This window comes from Cervus elaphus, chromosome 33 (genome assembly GCF_910594005.1).
Source record: "Cervus elaphus chromosome 33, mCerEla1.1, whole genome shotgun sequence".
Lineage (NCBI taxonomy): Eukaryota > Metazoa > Chordata > Mammalia > Artiodactyla > Cervidae > Cervus > Cervus elaphus.
In genome coordinates this window covers 34,492,406-34,514,877 of record NC_057847.1, presented here as the reverse complement: position 1 = coordinate 34,514,877, position 22,472 = coordinate 34,492,406, and the positions used below count along the sequence as shown (strand labels likewise).

Genomic DNA, 22,472 nt, shown 5'->3' with positions numbered 1-22,472 from the left:
GTTTTTATTTTTTTCTCTGTGAGAAAAGATAATTTTTCTCGTGTCAGAATCCAGGTAGAGAAAACAAACTTCCCTCTCCCAACACTACTTTCCTCTTCATTTTAATTCAGACCTCCTGAAAACAAAAATCATTTGCCAGTGTCTAGGTTAACAAAGCAAGAGTTGCCAGCCAACAACATGATGGCAAAGAGTTGGAATGAGGCATCTGGAAGGAAACAGAGGCTTATGAATGTGCACCATGTGTCTTGTACTGAGCCAAGTGATTTATATATACTGTGCTCCTCTAGTCAAGCACCATGAAGAATCATTTCTTCCAAATCACCAGCTAGCCCTCTTCTTCAAAATCCTCTGTGGCCTTTCCTTTCAGATATGACAGTTTGCACAACACAAGTGAAATGTGGGCCTTGGAAATCAAATTGTGAAAAAATGTCAAGTATTTCTCTATAGTTTTATAATCACTCACTTTCACCTATAAGATAAAGTTCACTGTCTAAAATATAAAATGGATCCTCTGTGAAAAATGAAAAAAGGAGCCTAAATGTATTTCCTTTTCTCTTGCTTATTTCTCATTTTCCACTGAATATAGATATATCCCAGTTACAGAATGGAAACACTTTCTAAAAGAAGGTAAGTCATTATAAAAATATATTTTAAATGAAATTCCCTATAATCTAATTTATTGGTTTTAGAACTTCTTCACATTTTCTGTGGGTTATAATTACTTTACCATTATCTACTGAATTTCTCATCAAAATTTCAAAAATTGCAGTGATTGTCAGGCCTGGAAACCTAGAATCACTACTGAATTCATTAGCTTGTCCATCCTGCTGTATATATGCTGATAAGGCAAACAAAATGTCAATGAATAGACAGGCTATTTTTCAAGAATGGCCAGTAGAGGGAGAAGGTATATTTTGTACTATACTATACTTTCCCCTACTCAAAACTGACACAAACATTAACCACCTGATAAAAGGATCATTTAGATAAGTGTACTGTTTAGGTTTAAAGAAAAAAGGAGAATAGCAGAATAAAATTAGTTCTACGGATAACAAATTATTTTAAAAACCACCCAGAGTTGACAGTGGTCATTGTAAATCAAGTGCAAACCAAAATAAGTATATTGCAGAAATATGCTTGGGACCCTAGTAATACTAATATGATACCCAGATCTTTGCAAAAATGATTTAATTTTACTATGATTTTAAACAGTAAACAGCTTTTAAATCACATCTTCTCAATAGAAATGCTATTGCCATCATAATATATGTTGTTAAAAAGCTGTGTCAGGAAGAAAAAAAGGGAAAATTATATACAAGTATATAAGTTGTACACTTGTATCTCAGGAGGTTATTGACCGTAAGGAAAATGAATCATTCATATTCAAATTAACCAACACATACCACATATATAAAATGACATATCTATATACATCTATCTTGTTTGTGACATTGGGATAATCCAATACCTATTGGATTTATATACATATCTATATATTCCGGAGAAGGCACTGGCAACCCACTCCAGTACTCTTGCCTGGGAAATCCCATGGACGGAGGAGCCTGGCGGGCTACAGTCCATGGGGTCGCAAAGAGTCGAACACGACTGAACGACTTCACTTTCACTTTTCACTTTCATGCACTGGAGAAGGAAATGACAACCCACTCCAGTATTCTTGCCTGGAGAATCCCAGGGACCGGAGCCTGGTGGGCTGCCATCTATGGGGTTGCAGAGAGTCGGACACAACTGATGTGACTTAGCAGCAGCAGCATATATATATGTTTTCTATGGATCTTAACCTAGTTTTTTGTACTAACATAATAGATTGGACTTCAGAATAAGCCCATTTCTTTCATATTCCCTTAAAATACCATTGTGTATTCACTGAATTTCTGATTTGTATGGTATCATTTTTCTGAAATTCAATCCTAACTATATATTTTAACTGTTATCTCAGTATTCTGCTAGGTTCCATAAGGAATTCAAACAGAGTATCAGATATAATTCCTCTGATTGAAGACTGTCCAATCTAGTCAAGTAGTCGAGACACAGAACTACATGGCTTCCAGCAGTCAAGCAACAGAATAAGTGAAGTGGCAGGATTTGGATAATAGTTGAATGGGTAAAGATTATTTTTCAGACAAAGATAATAATAAAATAACCATAGGCCTAATGATAGAACTGAGTGAAATATATACATCATGAGAAAGAATAAACTACCTTGATTTGGAGGTATGGGGGGAGAAGTGGGAAATACTGGTAAACTTTATTACATGATTAGATGGCTTGAGCCTGAAATATCAGGCAGACAAGTTTTACCCAAGGTATATCAACTTGACTATGAAATAAAACAGGCTTGAGTTAGGGAATCAGTAGAAGGGAAAAGGAGAAGTAGATCATAAGTATGCAGAGTATACATGGGTAAGATTCAGAACTAAGTTAGATAAGCTCTAAGATTTAACAACAACATCATAACACATGGTAGTGAGACCAAGTTTTGGAATCAACACATATTGAACACATACTTCCTGCGTTCAGATCTGAGGTCTACCACTTACTGTGGGACCTCAGGTGAGTTATGTAATATCGTTGTGGATCAATCATCTGTAAAGTGGGACTAAAGTAACAATGCCCATAAATGAGTTAATATATAAGATGAAATGAGCTAACATAAAGTGTTTAAGAAAGGTCCTTGGCACATAGTACGTGTTATGAAAGTGTTATTAGTTATTAGTGCTTATGGAACTCACCTTTCTCTTGGTTTGGGTCCAGTGACTTCAGGTTTCTTACACTGTCAACTACCCTCTCTTTGTCACTTGAATTACATACCATAATGTGTGGCCTTCTGTAAAAATGATATTGTATATTATATATGATACTATTCAAACACACACTCACACAACAGTAAAACAGGCAATAATTTCCAAAGACAGACTGGAATAATAATCTTTTTCTGCCAAATACTGGCAAAGAAAAAAGAAAAAATACAGCTAAGAGGAAATGGTGCTAATGAAACATTAGCTTTCATATGTGGCCCTGTAACAAAGCAAGATCTTAGAAGCTTGGTAAGATGGACAGTTTCCCCAAGAGAGTATCTTTCTGTTATTATCAACTATTATCTTTTAAAGATAAAGGAGCTAAATGAAATTTACTTTCATAAACATTTCCCTTACATCTGGCAAGGTCACCTTGTGGCAAGTCAGAATGTGAATTAACTTCACTGGGTTTTTTTTTTTTTTTTTTTTTAATGATAGAGGAGTTTCATTTGGAGACAATCTCATGCAAATTATAGTAAAACTTTGATAAAATGGTTTATTTTACATTCTTGATTTCATCTTTATTCATAGTGTGGTATTTCTAACAGAATGTAAGTGTAACTTTATTATAACTTTCTAGAACCAAGGGGAAAGTGCATTCTCTGCTTCACAAAATTGACTGTAAAAATGATTAGTGGCTTAACATCATATTCTAATATGCAGAATTGCTTTATAAACCAGTCACTAAAAGTTCTTTAGGAGTATTTGGTGAAAATTGAGATTAAATATTTCACTTAGGCCAAATAGATAACAGGCAAAACAAACACAACATAAACAAAAATGCTAATAATATTCATATAAAATAAATACATGTTACGGTTTATCTGCCACAGGGACACAAAAACCATTGGATTTGATTTTATTTAAAACCAATCACATGTAAATAGATGAATAACATTTTTTTAATGATGGTAAAAGGGATAAAGTATAAACTAAAGAAATGACTTCACTTGTGTTTAAAATATCATTTCTGTATTTCAGAAGACTACTATCAATTAAACAAAGCACCACCACCACTTCTGGCATACAGACTACTTACTGTTCATCTGTGTTTCTAGTTCCTTGTTTTTCTTCTTTGGAGTTTTGTGAGGACTCTCCAGTAGCACTGCCAGGGGCTGAGTCAGGATCATTTTTCAGTGTATTTATTATATCAGTAGATACAGTAGGAATGTCTTGTGACTTCAGAGAAGTATTTTCAGCCTCATCTTTAGGCATTTCACTCAGTTCTTCCTTTTCATCTATCTCTTCAAGGCTATAATCAGAGCTTATTCCAGCTACAAAGAAATGAAGATATAATCCTAAATATTAATTTGTCTCATTCATCCTATGCAATTCTGGCAAGGAAGGAGTTTTTAAAATAATAGTTGGACTCTTGTAAATTCTGATTCAAAGCTAATAGTAAAATACTTGTCTAATGGTGAATAATTATGTTAATGTATAATCAGATTATCTCAGACATGCATTTCTAAAAATAATATGCTATCGCTCTAGGTTTTCTTTGTGGTAGAAAAAAGGTTATTTAAGCTTATAAACTTCAAGTTATATATTTCATTTAAGAATGTGTCTTTCAATTTAAATGACTTTTACTTTGATCCAATAGCATTAAATGTAAACAAAAAGAACACAAATATTTAGATAGTCTACAAGTGTAATTACAAAGTTTGATTCAGTAGTTATCAGTACTATGATTGAGAACTGTCTGAGCATCCTTTAAAAATACTGATGCTCACCTCTACTGTACATCTGTTAAATTGGAATCTCTGAAGGACAGGACCAAGAATTTTTAAGATTCTTTGGGTGATTCTAGTGTGTAACCAAGGTTAAAAGCCACTTACTTAGATGCTTAATATAATTTTTAAGATAATAATACAATAAGCATTATGCTATGAAAATTAATTGTAATTCCTATTGAGTTTGATTCTCAGAGGCAACTTCCATTAAGTCTTCTTTTCTCTATATTATCAAAGTATAATGAGCATATACCTTTTAAGCAGATATACATACATTTCCTTCTCTCTCTTTTTCTTGTTGGTTTATTTAATATAAATGGAACCATCTGTATCTGATGTTTTCAACTTTTCTTTCTCCACTCAACTGTATCTTAAAGGCTGTCCCATATCAATACATGTGTGTGTGTGATTCTTTTCAATAGCTGTGGTTAATATTTTATTGCATAAAATGGTTTTATTATTATTTCTTAGTTCTAACAACAAATGGCCAACAGGGTAAAAGACAAGGAGCCATCCTAAGTGGTTAGTGTCCACACTAGTTCTGAGAGCATATTTAGACCAACGAATGAGGTTTTGGATCTCTGCTTATTTGATATAATTCAGTACCTCCACCTACACAATAGCAGCTGAACAAAGTTTAATTTTGCCCCAATTGAGGGAGGAAAAAAAGTAGTATAGCATTGAATTGTAGTGATCTGCACATCTACAAAATTTAACAAAAAGTTTAATATATTTTAAGAATATTTGAAATACTTAAAATGTATTTATCTTTAAGTATATAGACAGACTAGTATGCCATTTGTGATTTTTTAATAAATATGGGGGATTTTAACAATGTTTTTGTTATAAATTGAAAAGTATATTACTAAGAAAAAATAAATAATTTGACTTTAAGTAAACTTATATACATAAATATATGCACATACTTATACATACAATCTTTATCATGACATGAAATATTTTGATGCCAATGTACAATATTAGGCCTTTAAAGTAACTATATAGATATGACATCTATGTAGTAAGAGCATATTTACATAATTTAAAAAATGTATCCAGGAAAACTTAATGGCCATTATGGTTTAGATGCAAGTGTGTTTTATAGATGGCTCCTTGATATATGTTAAGCTCTTTTGAAATTATATTAACTGAGGTAACATTTAGCAAATTATTGATCTTTCTCCCTATTTCTCTCTTTACAATCACAAGTATTTTATATAGATACACAATTTTAAGCACGAGGTCCTCACTGAGAAACCGGTCCTAAAGTATGAAGAATGAGCCACATGTTTCAAAAGTCTTTTCAAATCATTTTTCTGGGGTTTTATACTTAGTAGTTATAAGCATTATATGTGTGCATGCTCCATTGTGTCTGATTTTTTGTGAGCCCATGAACTGTAGCCCACCAGGCTTCTCTGTCATCGAATTCTCCAGGCAAGAGTACTGGAGTGAGTTGCCATTTGCTACTCCAGGGGATCTCTCCGACCCAGGGATTGAACCCTGCGTCTCCTACATTGGTAGGCAGATTCTTTACCATTTTGCTACCTGGGAAGCCCAAGCATTATGGCTTTCTTAAATAAATGCATTCCTGTCATTAAAAGTCTTAGAAAAGGCTGTGATCTTTTAAAAAAATTCTAATCATCCAAGAGCACTTTCACACTTTGTTATTTGATTAGTGCAGATTTTCCCAAGCTTTAAAAAATATTATATCAAGTTTGTTTTGAATGTATTAATAGACTTATACTATGGTCAAATGACCAAATTTTAGAACTACAACAACTATAACAAAATGAAGTGGGGGCTGTGAACAATGAATACTTTTCACAGATGTTATATCGCAACTATCATATTTCAGCTTCATACATTCTAAGGGAAGACAATTCACTTTCAAAGAACAGATATCCAAACCTTTAGTGTAGTTTGAAGATACAACAACTTCCAAAGTGTGTTTTAAAAAAAATTTACAAAAATATCATTTGAAAGTGTAATTATTGAAATTTCTTTTACATTTACTTAGCTTTCTATAATTTGAATATATTAATAGTTTTTTCAATCCTTCTAAAGGTTACAAAATTGAAGCAAAAATAAAATTTAAAATATTTAAAATTCACAAAATTCAATTGTGTAAAAGAAATTCAAATAAACTTAGTTTGTAGCATCTTATGTTATTAAAGCTTAAAATTTCACTAAGCCTTTTGGGACATCTTGTATATTTTTCCTGGAAATGGTCAAAAGAGCAAAATTGTTTAACAGACACTACCCTTTGCTAAAACAGAATTGTATTAGATTAAATCTATTCTTGTGAACTTTAAAAAAAATTCATTTATTCAGAAAAATGCTCATTGTATCAGACACTATTGTGGTTGTTACATGAGTTGTTTTCTCTTTCATTTTTAGAGACTGAGGAAAGGCCAGGTAACTTACAGGGCAGAGATGTGGCGGCAGCCTCAGGCGTCCCAGGGCACCCCGAGACAGGGGCTCCGGCCGGCAGCTGGGACACAGCGCGCTGTTCATTCCCAGGGCCGAGGGAGGCGTCTGCCAAAGAAGTAAAATCTGTGGTGATGGCACTTAGAAAACAGAATTAAGCAAGCAGAGACCGAGAAGCATTTTGGAAGAAATTATATTTGTCGCCTCACAATTAGCCATGCATTAAATAAGAAGAGATAAAAGAGGGTTGGGGGGGAAGGAACAGAAGGAGAAAGAGTTATGAAGCAGAGTTCAAAGAGCACCCACTTTTCTCTTAATACTTCAGAAATCCTCTCATTTATATAGTTTGATATTATTTAATAAATTTCCATGTGAAACAGAATGGTGTTATTGATATTACTCTGGGTAAGACTTGAGAAAAATCATTACTAGTTACCTAATGATAGTGTTTTTAATCACAGAGGAAAGAATTCTATGTCAAAATCTTAAATTCCTAAGTATCACCTAAGGATTAATGATTCAGGAGCACTTGGGTGCCTCTGAGTTTTTCTGTATTTGTGAACATGAACTATAAAAATTAAGTAGTTATATTAAGCAATTTTTATACCTATCAAATTATCTCCATGTTATATATTCTATTTTTTATCATATTCATTTATATCTAACTAAGTCTAAGGAATAAGAAATTTTATGATACCTATGATAGCTACTAAATAGCTATTATTTAAAATACTAGGAAACAGTATTAGGCTGAATTTTTTTTTTTTTTTTACTGGAATTTTACTTATTTGGAGAGAATCCAAAATGAAACCATATAACAATAAATATTTCACAGTAAATTTTTACCATTAGATTAGGACACTATGAATTCACACCTATGACAGCTGCATAAAGAATGATACTTTATACCTTCATATACGTTTTCTTCTGAACACACCAAGGTACATTCCTAACTAAGATGTGTTGTTCCTCTGGGGGAGAAGGTTAATAAATGGCAACCTGACATTGCATAAGGAAAAGCAGGAGACCTAAAGGACAAGTACTCAGGGTACCATCACAGAATTAAAATTCTGATTGCTGTATTTCATGCTCTGAGCTTAGGAGGGGAATATTTTTCATTTCATACTATATAATGTGGGTGTTAGCCACTCGGTCGTGTCCGGCTCTTTGTGACTCCATGAACTGTAGCCACCAGGCTCCTCTGTCCATGGAATTTTCCAGGCAAGATTACTGGAGTGAGTTACCATGTCCTTCTCCAGGGGATCTTCCTGACCAGAGATTGAACCCATATCTGGTGCATTGCGGGCAGACTCTACCAACAGAGCTACCAGGGAAGCCGCTCCCTGGTGGGAAATGGAGTCAAAGAATCTGTATCTCCTTCATGTACAGAGCATTACAAGTAGCTTCTAACTTCATCCCCCAACTCTACTGGAAGCTCTTTCTCAGAGGTTACAAGATGAGGAACAGAACTGTCATACCTGGGCTGGACAGGCCCTCAGACGAGCTCACTTCTACACCACTGTTGGTAAGAACTGCAGGGACGGACTGCGTGGCTAGAGGACAGAAGAGACATAACTTATAAGCAGGAAAATCACATTCACCAGTGAAACAATTCCTTACTAGCTTAACTTAGTGACATTTATATAATTCAGAAAGAGATAGCCCTAACCTCGTTAGAAACCACTTTACTTGTCTAGCTGTGATACAGCTAAATCTGGTTAGATTCCCAATCCTACATGTAGTCAATCCTGGAAAGACAGTATCTTTCTTAATAGACTCATAAATTATAATATGCTCACTTTAGGATCATGGCACTGTACAGTTTTACATTTTGTTAGGTTGCAGATTTTTCAAAGGTGGTGAAAATAATCAGGGACTATCTAAGTATTACTGTTAAAATCAATTAAAAGTTAAGTTTAGGTACTAGTATTATTTAATAAAAAGGCATGATTCACAACATAGCACAAATGTAATGCACATAGGAAACACAGCACAAATGTAATGTTAATGGAAAAATTAACATTACCAGTCACATGACTGTTCTCATCGCTTTGCAGCGGGACTGTTTTCGAGGGCGGGGAAGGTGCTTTTCGCTTTGTCCTTTTCAAAGATGAATTCCCAGCAGATGTGCTGCTGAGCTGCAGAGAACCCGTCCTCACTCTGCCTGCTCCATAGGAACTCTATAGAAAACAAAACGACCAAATGGAATCTCCATTCAAAAATGAACAGCAGGCTTTAGGAAGACACTGACCTTTCCATTCAGACACATCACATGCCAACATGGAGCTTAACAGTCAGAAAGCACTTACAGAGTATCTGCCATGTGCCAGAAATGGATATGTAAAGAAAAATAAAACATGGTCCTTCTCAAGAAAGTCGGGCTAGAATGGGAGGCAGGCATATAAACAACTAATTAAAATGTACATGACTCATAAAAACTAGCTTCCAAAGAAAAATCTAGAGGAAACTACTGGAGTAAAGTCAGAAGTGAAAAAGGGAAGAATATTTGTACATTGAGACTGACTTGATTAATCTTTCTCTTTTTAGCACAATACATCAATGACAAACATTTCAAAAATCTATATGTTTACCAAAGGCAAGGTCATCTGTGGTCCTTGACTGTATACACAGCTGACGCTCACACTCACAGCATGTGACTGTCAGCAGGCTGGCCAGTGCCTCCTGGCCCATTGCCATGTCATCTTGCTCTTGCCCTTTACAACAAACCTGCTTAAAAGAGTTATTCATAATTTTTTTCTCCCATTTCTCATCTGCCACTTGAACCCCTCCAATCAGACTTCTCTCGATCTTTGATCCATTAAAACCATTCCTGTCTGTGAGATAATAGAAATACATAAAGGTCTCTCTCCCTGTTGCTGGCAGAGAGCTCCTAAAACCCTTGAACTTTCCTATGTGACAAGAACACTAGAATCATCTCTTGTTCTAATATTGGTCTTGGACCCTGGTTCCTGACACAGAGCTCCTGAAACCTTTGTGGTTTTCTGCGTGATAAGAGTATCTTTTATTGTAATGAGGCAACTCTGGAGGCCTCCTGAATGAGGGCTTGTCATGGGGAAGTCACCGTTAGAAGCCTGAAATTTTCAGCCCTGCGCTCACTATCTTGAGAAAGGAGAAGGGCTGAAAATGGAGCTAATGACTGATCATGCCTGTGTGCTGAGGCTGCCATGAAATCACAGAAGTATGGAGTTCAGAGGGCTTCCGGGTTAATGCACATGTGGAGCTGCTGGGAGAGTGCCATACCTGGAGAGGTCATTGCAAGCTCCATGCCTCTTCCCACATACCTTGTCCTATATGTCTCCTCCATCTACATGTTCACCTATATCCTCTATCATATCCCTTAAAAAACAGGTAAATATAGGCAAGTGTTTCCCTGAATTCTGTGAGCTGTTCTAGCAGATTAATTAAACCTGAGAAGGGGGTCAAAGGAACCTCTGATTTATAGCTAGTTGGTCAGAAGTATAGGTAACATCTTGGACTAGGGAATGGTATCTGAAGTTCAAGAAGAGGTTCACTGGAACCTCTAATCAACAGCTGGTTGGTCAGGGCTTGTGACTGGTGTCAGAAGTGTGTATGGGAAGGGAGGGCAGGCTTGTGGGATGGAGCCCTTATCCTATGGAATCATGCTGTCTCTGGGTAGATGGGTCAGAATTGAGCTGAAAGCTGGTGTCTAAAAATTCCTTGGTGGTGTGGGGGAAAACCTCCACACATCTGGTGAGCAGAAGTGAAATGTGTTACGTGAGTAGCAGAGAAGACTCAGGGAAGAAACACACAGTAGGACAGAACTGAGTTTTCCCTACATTGGTAGAAAACTGAGTTTTTACTTTATACTATGAAAGTCATCAATGACCTTCTCCTTGACTAAATCAGAGGTTACTTCTTAGAGCTCACTTATTGGACATATTAGCAGCATTACATAGCTGACCATCCTCTAAAGTCTCCTTTTTCTTACATCCAGAATACTATATCCTTATTCTGCATACATCTGAACTTTCTATTTCTGTGTGGGTTCCTTTTCTTCTAGTCCTTGGACATATTCTCTTTAATATCTATTCTCACTCTTAGTAATCTCCACTATCTCTAGGTTTTCTGTATTATTTATATTATTTACAGGTCTTGGACCCTGTATATATATTTTCTGTATTTACTTATATAAATAAATATTTATATATTTTCTGTATTATTTGTATGTTGGTGATTCCAAACTATATCTCCATTCCTGGATCTCTGTCTGATCATTTAGTGTCAAAGCCCATTTCAAACTCAGCATGTCTAAAACTAAGATCCTGATAATCCCTCCTTTCATCTCCCCCATTAAAAATAATCCTGTTCTCACAGTCTTCCCTGTTTCAATAAAAAGCAAGTCATTCTTCCATTTGTTTAGGCCAGAACTTGTGGAGTCCTGCTTCCTCATCCCCTGTCTCTCACGCTGCATATCAAGTCCATCCTGTTGGCTCATCCAGATCGACTGCTACCACAGAGTCTGAGTCACCACTAAGAACCTTCTACCTGGTTGCTTCTTCCACACTGCTTCCCTACGGTCCTTCCACAACACAGCAGCAAAGGCGCCTGTTACAATGAAAATCAAGGGGCTTCCCTGGAGGCTCAGTGGTAAAGAATCTGCCTGGTCAGAGCATGAGACACCAGGCTCAATCCCTGGTCTGGGAAGATCCCACATGCCAGGTAACAGCTAAGTGTGTGTGCCACGACTACTGAACCAGTGCTCTGGAGCCTGTGAGCTGCAACCACGGAACCCATGTGCCAAAACTACCAAAGCCCACATGCCTAGAGCCCATGCTCTGCAGTAAGAGAAACCACTGCAATGAGAAGCCCACATTCAACCCAACTGGAAAAGGCCCATAGGGAGCAACTGAAGGCCCAGCACAGCCATAAATAAACCTTAAAAAAAAAAAGTCAGGTGAAGGCACTTTGTTCAAAACCCCCTAGTAATTTCCCAAGTGATACAGAGAAGCCAAAGTCCTTGTAATGACTTCTAAGGTTATCAGTCACCCAGCACCTAGATCTTTCTGACCGCCTCCTTCTCCAAGCGTGGAGCAGAGTGAGCCACACTGGCCTTTGCGCTGCTCCTGGAATGTGCCAGGAGCGTTCTCACCTCGGGATGGTTGCCTTGCTGTTCCCTATCCCTGGAATGCTCTTTTTGTAACTTAACATCTTACCCTATCATTTTCTTCAGGTCTTTTCTCAAGTGTCACTTCCCAGTGAGCTCCTCCTTGACTCCCTCCACCCACGTACCCACCCACCCACACACACTCACACTCACACACACACACACTTCCCATCTCTCTTCCGAGCTTGATTTATGTGCTTGCGTTACGTCTCTTCAGTCATGTCTGACTCTTTGCAACCCTATGTTCCATAGCCTGCCAGGCTCCTCTGTCCATGGGATTCTCCAGGCAAGAAAAATGTAGTGGGTTGCCATTTCCTACTCCAAGAGGTCTTCCCAACCCAGGGATTGAACCCACATCTCTTGCGTTTTCTGCATTGGCAGGTGGGTTCTTTACCACTAGTGCCACCTGGGATATTTATTGTCAATGTTTCATCTTTCTCTAACAGACTAAAGGATTGGCCTGTTAACCTTGTTTAGTGTTGCTTCCACCAGGTTTGACTCTTAGGGTAAGGATGTTTTTTCCTCCTATTTTGCTCACTGCTGTATCTCCAGAACAATGTCTGGTTCATAGAAGTTTCTCAATAAACATTTGTTGAATGCATGAGAGAAATGAACCCAAAATTGCCTTCTTCATTTGTAAATAAAGGCTCTTGATAAACTTGGAGAGTATGTCAGGCTTGGGCCATCCTGATCTTATGAGACAATGCAAGTCCAGCTAAGGAAAGCAGGCTAGTTCTTAAGATGTTTGTTAGTCATTATGTTTTGCTACACACCACAAAAAGTTCAGCGAATTTACTCTTTTGAAATATTGTAATATTTCTGTCAGAGAAGGAAAAAAGCCTGCCCTCCCAGAGAAAATTTTGAGTCAGCTGTTGTCACTGCCAGCTCTGTTAGGTATCCAAGTGGAAGGCAGATCATCTCACAGGGACAGAAGCAGAGTCTGGTCCACAGTGGCAAGCACTTGGCGGAACACACCTCTCACCGAGGTTAAGGCATCTTAACCGGGGGTCAGACAGGGTGGCACCAGGCTGACCTTATCAGTAACTGAAACATTAGACTTCTGTACCAGTTGATAAATAGCTGCAACCATCAATCTCCTCTCATTACTCTGGTCCCTTCTACGGAACCCTTTAGACATCTCTAAAATCCAGCATGAAATGAGTTAAAACCTGCCACCCAAACCCAGATTCTGATTCTGAGTCACTAAAGCCAATTCTGATTAAATCAGAGGGTCACCCCCCCCCGCCCAGCACACCTCACCTGGATGGGCATATGGGTGGGTCCTCACCCATAAGCTGCTTGGACCTTTAAATAATTAGGAGAAAGGCCCTTGATGATAGAGATGAGAAAGGAATGTAGTGATGAATCAGCAGTATTTAAATATCATTTTGAGTAGAACATAAAGTTTAAATAAAAACCTTCTTATGATGATGTGTCTGTATTTGGAAATGTTCACTTGCCATCATAAAAGTAACAAATTTAGGGATGGTTAGGAAGAAGGCCAAAAATTCTCTTAAAACAATGCGGCACTTCACTTTTTGAAACACTGATCTAAAATATCAAAAGCAGTAAAAATGTCATTTTATTTCTTCATGAGATTACTTCTGTAAAGCCCTATTCAAGTATGCCTCATTCCTATCACAGACCTAGTTTATCAGTAGAAACACAGTAGGTGATCAGTAAGTAACTGGTGAATGCATGAAGCCATGGCTGCATCTGATCCTCCTAATTCTACGCTGACACCATCTTTCCCATCTCTGGACTGATTGCTTTCACGTCATCTGAAAACAACTTGTGTTCCCCTTCAGGTCAAGTTCCCAGCCACAGTCATCTATTGGTCTTTTCTATGACCTGACAAAAGCAGTCACAACATGAATTTCTCAGACAACTATATCTGTTTAAGAGTTAGAGCTCTTAAATTTTCATTATAATATAATAAAGCAGATAGCACAGAAATAAAAAAAAGGGAGAAATCTATATACAGAGACTCACAAATTTATATGGACCTAATAACTCAAAGACAGAGTAAAAATAAACTCATGTATTTCATTTATCACCCTAGAGGTCTTAAAATAAGCTAACTTTTTTTTTTGTACAGGATATTTATATTTCTATGGATAAATAATTTAAAATTTGTCAAAATATACATATTTCAGCATCACAAATGTTAAACTATTTTTAATAGCATTTGTGAAGACAGTTGAGGGAATGCATGTTAGAAAGGGCAAAGCCATGAATGTCTTACAGGAAGCACATGTTTTGTAACCTTATTCTGTCAGATTTACCCCCTTCCTCTATTGTATGGGTGTGTAATGAAAGCAAATGAACTTGTGTTTCCAGACCAGCACATGAATCATACAGACTTAAGAACAAAGACCTTTGAAGAGAACATGATCATCACTGCATGTGACCAGGTCAACTTATGTTAACTATATCACTAGATTCCATGCTGTAATTAATGTTTACTAAGTTGATGACAAAAATGTAAACTTAACATATGCTGTAAGATGGGCCATGCAGGCTTTTTTAAGGACTAAGTAAGAGTGGTGAGTTTAAAAAACAAGCCTCCCAATTAGTGATGGGAATATTATTTTCATTCTGAGATATGAATGATACTAGCATTCAAAGAATAGCGTAAAACACATTTTTTGTTGTCCTATAAGAGAGAGCCACAAGAGTTGTTAAATTTGTGTGTGTGTGTTTAGAGGCTGTTAGAAAAGAATTTTAATTGGCTAAGCAGCAGCCAAGAGAAAATCAAACTTGGACTTATTTCATGTTAATTAAAATATCACTATTAAGATTAAAATATCACTATTAAGATTAAAATAAAGGAACCCCTGGATCCTATATGAAAATATTTCTCTTGGGTAAAAACCTGCAGAAAAAGAAAGGGCATTTAAGGCAGAAGATCTAGGTATTTCTAAATAGACTGTAAACGACTGAGCAACTGAACTGAACTGAACTCGACTTTGCCTCTGTAGTATGAGCAGCCATAGACAATGGTGTGGCTGAATTACCATTAATACAATAAAAACTTACATAAACAGAAAAAAAAAATAAAATAGACTGTAGCCAAGAAAACTGGCATGTACCTTGGGATACTTGCAAAATAACAGATCCAGTACACAAGCTTTCTAAAAAGTAGACATACTAAACTAATGCAGTTATTTAAGTAAACACATCATGGGTCCCATATAAAATATTAAAGAAATAAAAAGGGTGAGGAAGGGCACTGCGTATTCTTAAGCCCCATTGTGTTCTGTGCACTTCAGGAATATGCTTCTTAATCAACTCCCAGTAGTTCTACTCTTTCATTTATCAGGGTTGAGCTACCCAGGATGTTGAGTGTGAATCTGTCTAATTGGAGAGAAGTTTACAGAGGGTTTGCAAGCAGGAAGAGAGGCAACGTGATGGTTCCCGAACACAGGGGCTTTGGAATCAATGCCAGGGCTTGCACCAGGAGAGCATAGCATTGACTGTCCCCGCCACCTTCTGCCTCCTCCCCCACAAAGTGGGAAAGTAACAGCACCTGCTTCACTGGGGCTGGATGCTCATGTGGGATGACCTGTGTGAGGCACTGCGCGCTGCACCTAGGACAGGGACCCTGCTCCACAGGTCGGAGCTCATCTTAGGACACAGAATTTGTCTATTTTCAAGTATGTGGAAGTGTAAATAAGATAAGCAAATGACAGTTGTAATTAGGGGTTAGAGTAAAAAGCATAGATAAAAGGCGGAGAAGACAATGGCACCCCACTCCAGTACTCTTGCCTGGAAAATCCCATGGATGGAGGAGCCTGGTGGGCTGCAGTCATGGGGTCGAGAAGAGTCGGACACGACTGAGCAGCTTCACTTTCACTTTTCACTTTCATGCATTGGAGAAGGCAATGGCAACCCACTCCAGTGTTCTTGCCTGGAGAATCCCAGGGGCGGGGGAGCCTGGTGGGCTGCCGTCTATGGGGTCGCACAGAGTCGGACACGACTGAAGCGACTTAGCAGCAGCAGCAGCATAGATAAAAGGAGGTATTTAAGACTGGTCCTTTCTTCAGTGCTGGTGGTGGTGGAGTCCTACTAGAGTCAGTCTCAGTTATAATCAACCTCAAACAACTGCAGGAACTTGTGCTTAGTCCACTGCACAAACCAATTCCACTGTGTGTAAAACTCCACCTTAACTCACTTCAGGCAGCTTCATCATACCTTCATCATATGTTAAAGGAGTTTAATATAAGCTAAATGTTTAATACCAGTTTGTTAAATCTTATGGGGTGTATTAAAGTATATAAATCTGAAATATTTCATACACTTAGTGCAAACATTTAAAATAAAAGAACTGCTTAGAACTGTCTTTAGTTTTTACCAGCTAGCCAAGGTACATTTCCCTTGTTCAAATTATGATGGAAATTTTTAAAAGGAGTTGCTGCTGCTGCTAAGTCACTTCAGTCGTGTCCGACTCTCTGTGACCCCGTAGACGGCAGCCCACCAGGCTCCCCCGTCCCTGGGATTCTCCAAGCAAGAACACTGGAGTGGGTTGCCATTTCCTTCTCTAGTGCATGAAAGTGAAAAGTGAAAGTGAAGTCGCTCAGTCATGTCGGACTCTTAGCGACCCCATGGACTGCAGGCCACCAGGCTCCTCCGTCCATGGGATTTTCCAGGCAAGAGTACTGGAGTGGGTTGCCATTTCCTTCTCCAAAAGGAGTTGAGATCATATTATATTTAAGTCCAGAGGATTTACAAAACAAGAAAACAGAGAGGTTTCTTCTTACTATGGGAAAAATGCTTTGGTTAATGATTAGAAATCTCCAATTATTTATTTTAGTTAGAATCACTAAGTCTGCCTGCTTTCAGCAAAAACTACACCTCTAACAGTAACGTACATCACTGAATTTTATTGTCTGTGAAAAAGAAAAATTACTGCATAAACAGAATTCACTAATGAAAGTGACAAGGTCAAGCTGAAAACCATGCCAGATAGTTAATCCCTCATAATTCAGGTCCAGATCAGAATTCACTGGATCAAAATAAAAGTAAATTTAGCTGAAGAAAACAGAATTGAATGGCATTCAATAGATTTACTTAGTACTAGCACTGTAGTAGTTATTAACTTACTTATTAATCACAGTTGAATTATAAGATGTGGATCATTGAAATCAATATATTCTAGTTAAAAGAGAAGAATACAAATAGGAAAATAAAAAGACTAAGTCAAAGGATGGGAATACAGTGATTCAACTTCAATGACATTATTAAATGTTTCTATTAGACGCTTTTGGATTTTAGTTTGTTTATAATACGCTTTTCCATATAAGGTGGGGTTGGGTTAGAAAGAACTTAAGCAATCTCTTAAAACTGTCTTAAAACTCATATAATTTTCTTTTCTTCTTTAGGCACAGATTCCCATTATCCTTCTCCAATTTGGACACTCTCAATAAATGCTGTAAAATATTATAATACCTTATAATTGACATTAGGTTTTCCTAAGTTACTATGGATTAATTGTTTCTATCCTAATGACTAAATTTCCACTTAACTGAAGGTCATGCTTTAACTTTTTTTTTTTTTTAAAGCCAGAACCACGGTTTTCAGGACCTTAGTTCACTGAACAACAACTGAACTCTGCAGTGAAAACATGGAGTCCTAACCCCTGGACCGTCAGGGAATTCCTAACTCTTAACTCTTGATAGAATTCTAAAATACTTTTACAACTTAAACAACAAATCAATTTTCTTAAACTTTTTAAACATAACTATTATACCAGAGTGAATGTAATATAGAAGTAAAAGATGTTCTATTGAATTTCAAAATAGGCAAAGCTCTGAAGGTAGGTTTTTCTTATTACAAAGAAATCGGTTTTGTTATTGATTTGATCATAAAGTTAGCACAATCTCCTGTGAGATTCAAACAGTGCATATGTTGACAAGGAAAAAAAAAAAAAAGAAACATCACTGCAAAATCTCAGTAAATACAGGTTACCTCCTAGAAATTTCATTGTCCAACCTTTCCCTTATACCTACATACACTCACACAGACAAATGCACACAAGCTTTGACTTGTACTGGATGAAAGCATACATGCCAGTTTCTTTGTCTATGATGATTTTTCACACAGTATGCTATCTTTTGGTGGGTCTAGAGCAAGTTTATTTTGCTGCCTTGAATCCTGCTTTTTCTAGACCCTTTTCCCCCTTGGGCAGCACTTTGTCAAGACTCCTAAACATTTAGAACTTATATATTCTATTTTTTTTATTCTCTCTGTAATCCTGTTTTAAGATCCTTCATTGACAGCACTGAAAGTCTAAGCTTGCTTTAGTCAACTGAGATTTTAAAAAGTCATATCAGTGAAGGAGTATAAGAAATAGGGGTGATATTCCAGGTATCAGACAACTATAATTAGGGAAAGGAGAAATAGGGAAGCAGTCTCAGAGGCTGGAGCTCTCAAATCCACAGTTATATAAGCAGGCATCTATTCTGCTAATTTTCATGGTGTTTCTATCAATCCCCCAAAATAAATTCTACAAGGAGTAGCAATGAGATTGGAGCTGGATCCACTTACAGGTGTCTCAATGACTACCACCACCTTTCACTTGTGACTTTTGGAGTTACTAACAAGTTAAATCTCTTCAGAGGATTCTGAGTTGCCAAGCTTGCCAAAGCATTGGTCTTAGAATCGTTCAGTTCAGTTCTGTCGCTCAGTCTTGTCCGACTCTTTGTGACTCCATGGACTGCAGCATGCCAGGCCTCCCTGTCCATTGTCAACTCCCAGAATTTATTCAAACTGATATCCATTGAGTTGGTGATGCCATTCAACCATCTCATCCTCTGTCATCCCCTTCTCCTCCCACCTTCAATCTTTCCCAGCATCAGGGTCTTTTCAAATGAATCAGTTCTTCGCATCAGGTGGCCAAAGTATTGGAGTTTCAGCTTCAGCATCAGTCCTTCCAATGAATATTCAGGACTGATTTCCTTTAGGATGAACTGGTTGGGTCTCCTTGCAGTCCAAGGGACTCTCAAGAGTCTTCTCCAACACCATAGTTCAAAAGCCATCAATTCTTCTGCACTCAGCTTTCTTTCTAGTCCAACTCTCACATCCCTACATGACTACTGGAAAAACCATAGCTTTGACTAGACAGACCTTTGTTGGCAAAGCAAAGTCTCTGCTTTTTAATATGCTATCTAGGTTGGTCATAGCTTTTCTTCCAAGGAGCAAGCGTCTTTTAATTTCATGGCTGCAGTCACCATCTGCAGTGATTTTGGAGCCCAAAAAGATAAAGTCTGTCACTGTTCCCACTGTTTCCCCATCTATTTGCCATGAAGTGATGCAAAGTGAAATGAAGTGAAGTGATGGGACCAGATGCCATGATCTTAGTTTTCTGAATGTTGAGCTTTAAGCCAACTTTTTCACTCTCCTCTTTCACTTTCATCAAGAGGCCCTTTAGTTTTTCTTTGCTTTCTGCCATAAGGGTGGTGTCATCTGCATGTCTGAGGTTATTGATGTTTCTCCCAGCAATCTTGATTCCAGCTTGTGCCTCTTCCAGCCCAGCATTTCTCATGATGTACTCTGCATATAAGTTAAATAAGCAGAGTGACAATATACAACCTTGATGTACTCCTTTCCCTATTTGGAACCAGTCTGTTGTTCCATGTCCAGTTCTAACTGTTGCTTCCTGACCTGCATACAGATTTCTTAAGAGGCAGGTCAAGTGGTCTGGTATTCCCATCTCTTGAAGAATTTTCCACAGTTTGTTGTGATCCACACAGTCAAAGGCTTTAGCATAGTCAATAAAACAGAAGTACATGTTTTTCTGGAACTCTGTTGCTTTTTTGATGATCTAACAGATCTTGGCAATTTGATCTCTGGTTCCTCTGCCTTTTCTAAATCCAGCTTGACCATCTGGAAGTTCTCAGTTCACGTACTGTTGAAGCCTCACTTGGAGAATTTTGAGCATTACTTTGCTAGCGTGTGAGATGAGTGCAATTGTGCGGTAGTTTGAGCATTTTGGGGATTGCCTTTCTTAGGGATTGGAATGAAAACTGACCTTTTCCAGTCCTGTGGCCACAGCTGAGTTTTCCAAATTTGCTGATATAACAGAGGGAGACTCACTATTAGTCAATGATAATAACATCTGTGTTGTCTGGTTAACAGACTTATTAACCTGAACATATCTTCCTCAAGTTTTATTACCTTCAGCCTCTTTTAAGGGATGCCCAAAACACATGTGTTGACTTTTTGTCTTACAATCAAGAGTTCAGGGAGAAGGATCTCAGTTAGCTCATGATTTATTTTGCTATCCTTTTTCAGGGTTCAAAAATCTTTAGATGAGTAATACCAAGACTAGATATCACTGTCTAGTGTAACACCGACCAAACCAAAGATCCCTACAACAGAGCACTTTCATTTGTTAAAGCCTGATTGTAAAGTGACAACAACAACTTTAACAAAAAACAATTTTATATTACTGGAGTTGAAAAAGACTTTTGAAATTTTGTTACAAAACCTTATTCTACAGAGGAGAAACCCAAGCCACAAAGTTCAATGGCTTGTCCTTCAAGGTAGAAGATGAAGAAGAAGACAATGAGAAAAATGACCCCAAAACAAACAAGAATATAAGAGACCTCTGGCAGATCCAAGACTGTCTCTCAAGCCAGGCTAGGGTTTCTTCTGCCGCAAAGTAATTCTTTCCAGCTCTCTCCACACACATCAGAATAAAACTAAAACACAAATTTTACAACCTGTGTTACGTCTGTTCTTGCAACCGTTTTATATTTCTCTCCCTCAGGCAATCTGCTTCCATTTTATCAACCCTCCAGTACTTTGAGAAAGTATGTAATCAAGTCTTATTAGTGGTAATCCCTTACTTATAACATTTTTTAAATGCCTGAACATATGGGCCTAACTAGTATATCTTGAATGAAAAAAGACAAGATGAATCAGGAGAAAGCAGAGATCAGGATCAAGTTAAAAAGAGGATGGTGGTAACTATGGTTCTCTGTGGTCATAGTGATCAAGACAGAGGGGTGTCCAGAGGCAGGCAGGAGATTACTCTACAGGTAATTAGGGTCTCTACCAGAGTAAAGGAGCAATCAAGGGAACAAGCTAGGAAAACTCAGTTCATCCCAGAAGAGAGTTCAGACTGCATGGCCGGCATCATCCAAGTGACCCCACTATTGTATTACTGCAGCCCCAGGAAAGGGGCCAGCTTCCCTCTACCCTGACCTCTGTTAATATGCTGGTTACTAGAGAAAGGCATGTCTTTAGAACCATGTAGGACTTCCCTTGTGGCTCAGATGGTAAAGCGTCTGCCTACAACCCAGGAGACCCAGGTTTGATCCCTGGGTCGGGAAGATCCACTGGAGAAGGAAATGGCAACCCACTCCAGTACTCTTGGCTGGAAAATCCCATGGATGGAGGAGTGTGGTAGGCTACAGTCCATGGGGTCGCAAAGAGTCGGACACGACTGAGCAACTTCACTTCATTTCTTAGAACCATGTGGTCCCAAATATCACAGTAGTAGAAAGACTAAGAAAGCTTCGTCCTACAAGAACTTGTAAAGGAAGACCCCTAACATGGATTATTTTCTGATACTTAAAAAAAAAAAAGTTTTGGCCGTACCCTGCAGCAGGTGGGACCTTAGTTCCTCGATCAAAGATTGAACCTGTGCCCCCTGCATTGGAAGGCAAAGTCGTAACCACTGGACCACCAGGGTAGTCCCTCAATGATATTTTATTAACTCAGAATATGTACTTTAGAGAGGCAAAGTAGATAAGGAAGTGAAATCCCCACTAATTCCACAAATGACCTATTGTTCCTTGAATAGTACTGTTCTTTAAAATGTAGCAACTTTATAATGTGCTTAGTTCTTTGCATTTAGGTCAGAGGTAAAGCTGGCAGAAACTTTAAAAGTAATTGCTCAGAGGAATGTCATGAGCATTAAATGAATAAAGTGAGCCTTGTCTGAAATATTAGCAAATGTTATACAAACATTTGTCATTATTTCTGCCCTTGTGAGATTATGACCCTTTGAAGATCTGATGAAAACTACAATGCAAAGTATGTCTTGTATCTGGGAAAACCTTAAAAGAGAAAGCAAATTAAATATTTTATTGTGCTGGTACATTTCTCTACTGAATGAAACAAGTCATATTTTTGGAAGTACAGACAGCTGTATACTGTATATCAAGCTGAAAATGCCATGGCAACCACTGTTCCTAGGCAATTGGAGAATTATATGTGTGGTCCACTTTTTATATAATAAGTGGAAAGTGGAGGTGATAATCAAATGTTATGATAACCTGGAGAAAAAAATTAAAAAGGGGTATATTTCTGAAAAATTATAAATATATGCTCTATTACAACAACCTT

At 37.7% G+C, this 22,472-nt stretch overlaps 1 protein-coding gene across 1 annotated transcript in view; it reads right to left on the bottom strand.

Annotated features, from left to right (window-relative positions):
• COBLL1 (cordon-bleu WH2 repeat protein like 1) overlaps positions 1 to 22,472 on the bottom strand; it is a 166,083-nt gene that overhangs the window by 10,521 nt on the left and 133,090 nt on the right. Inside the window, exons 9-13 of the mRNA XM_043894107.1 lie at positions 9,000 to 9,153; positions 8,452 to 8,526; positions 6,971 to 7,081; positions 3,856 to 4,090; positions 2,751 to 2,845 (exon numbers count right to left, since the gene is read on the bottom strand). Coding sequence (XP_043750042.1) covers positions 2,751 to 2,845; positions 3,856 to 4,090; positions 6,971 to 7,081; positions 8,452 to 8,526; positions 9,000 to 9,153 — 670 coding nt within the window. The remainder of the gene's footprint in view (positions 1 to 2,750; positions 2,846 to 3,855; positions 4,091 to 6,970; positions 7,082 to 8,451; positions 8,527 to 8,999; positions 9,154 to 22,472) is intronic.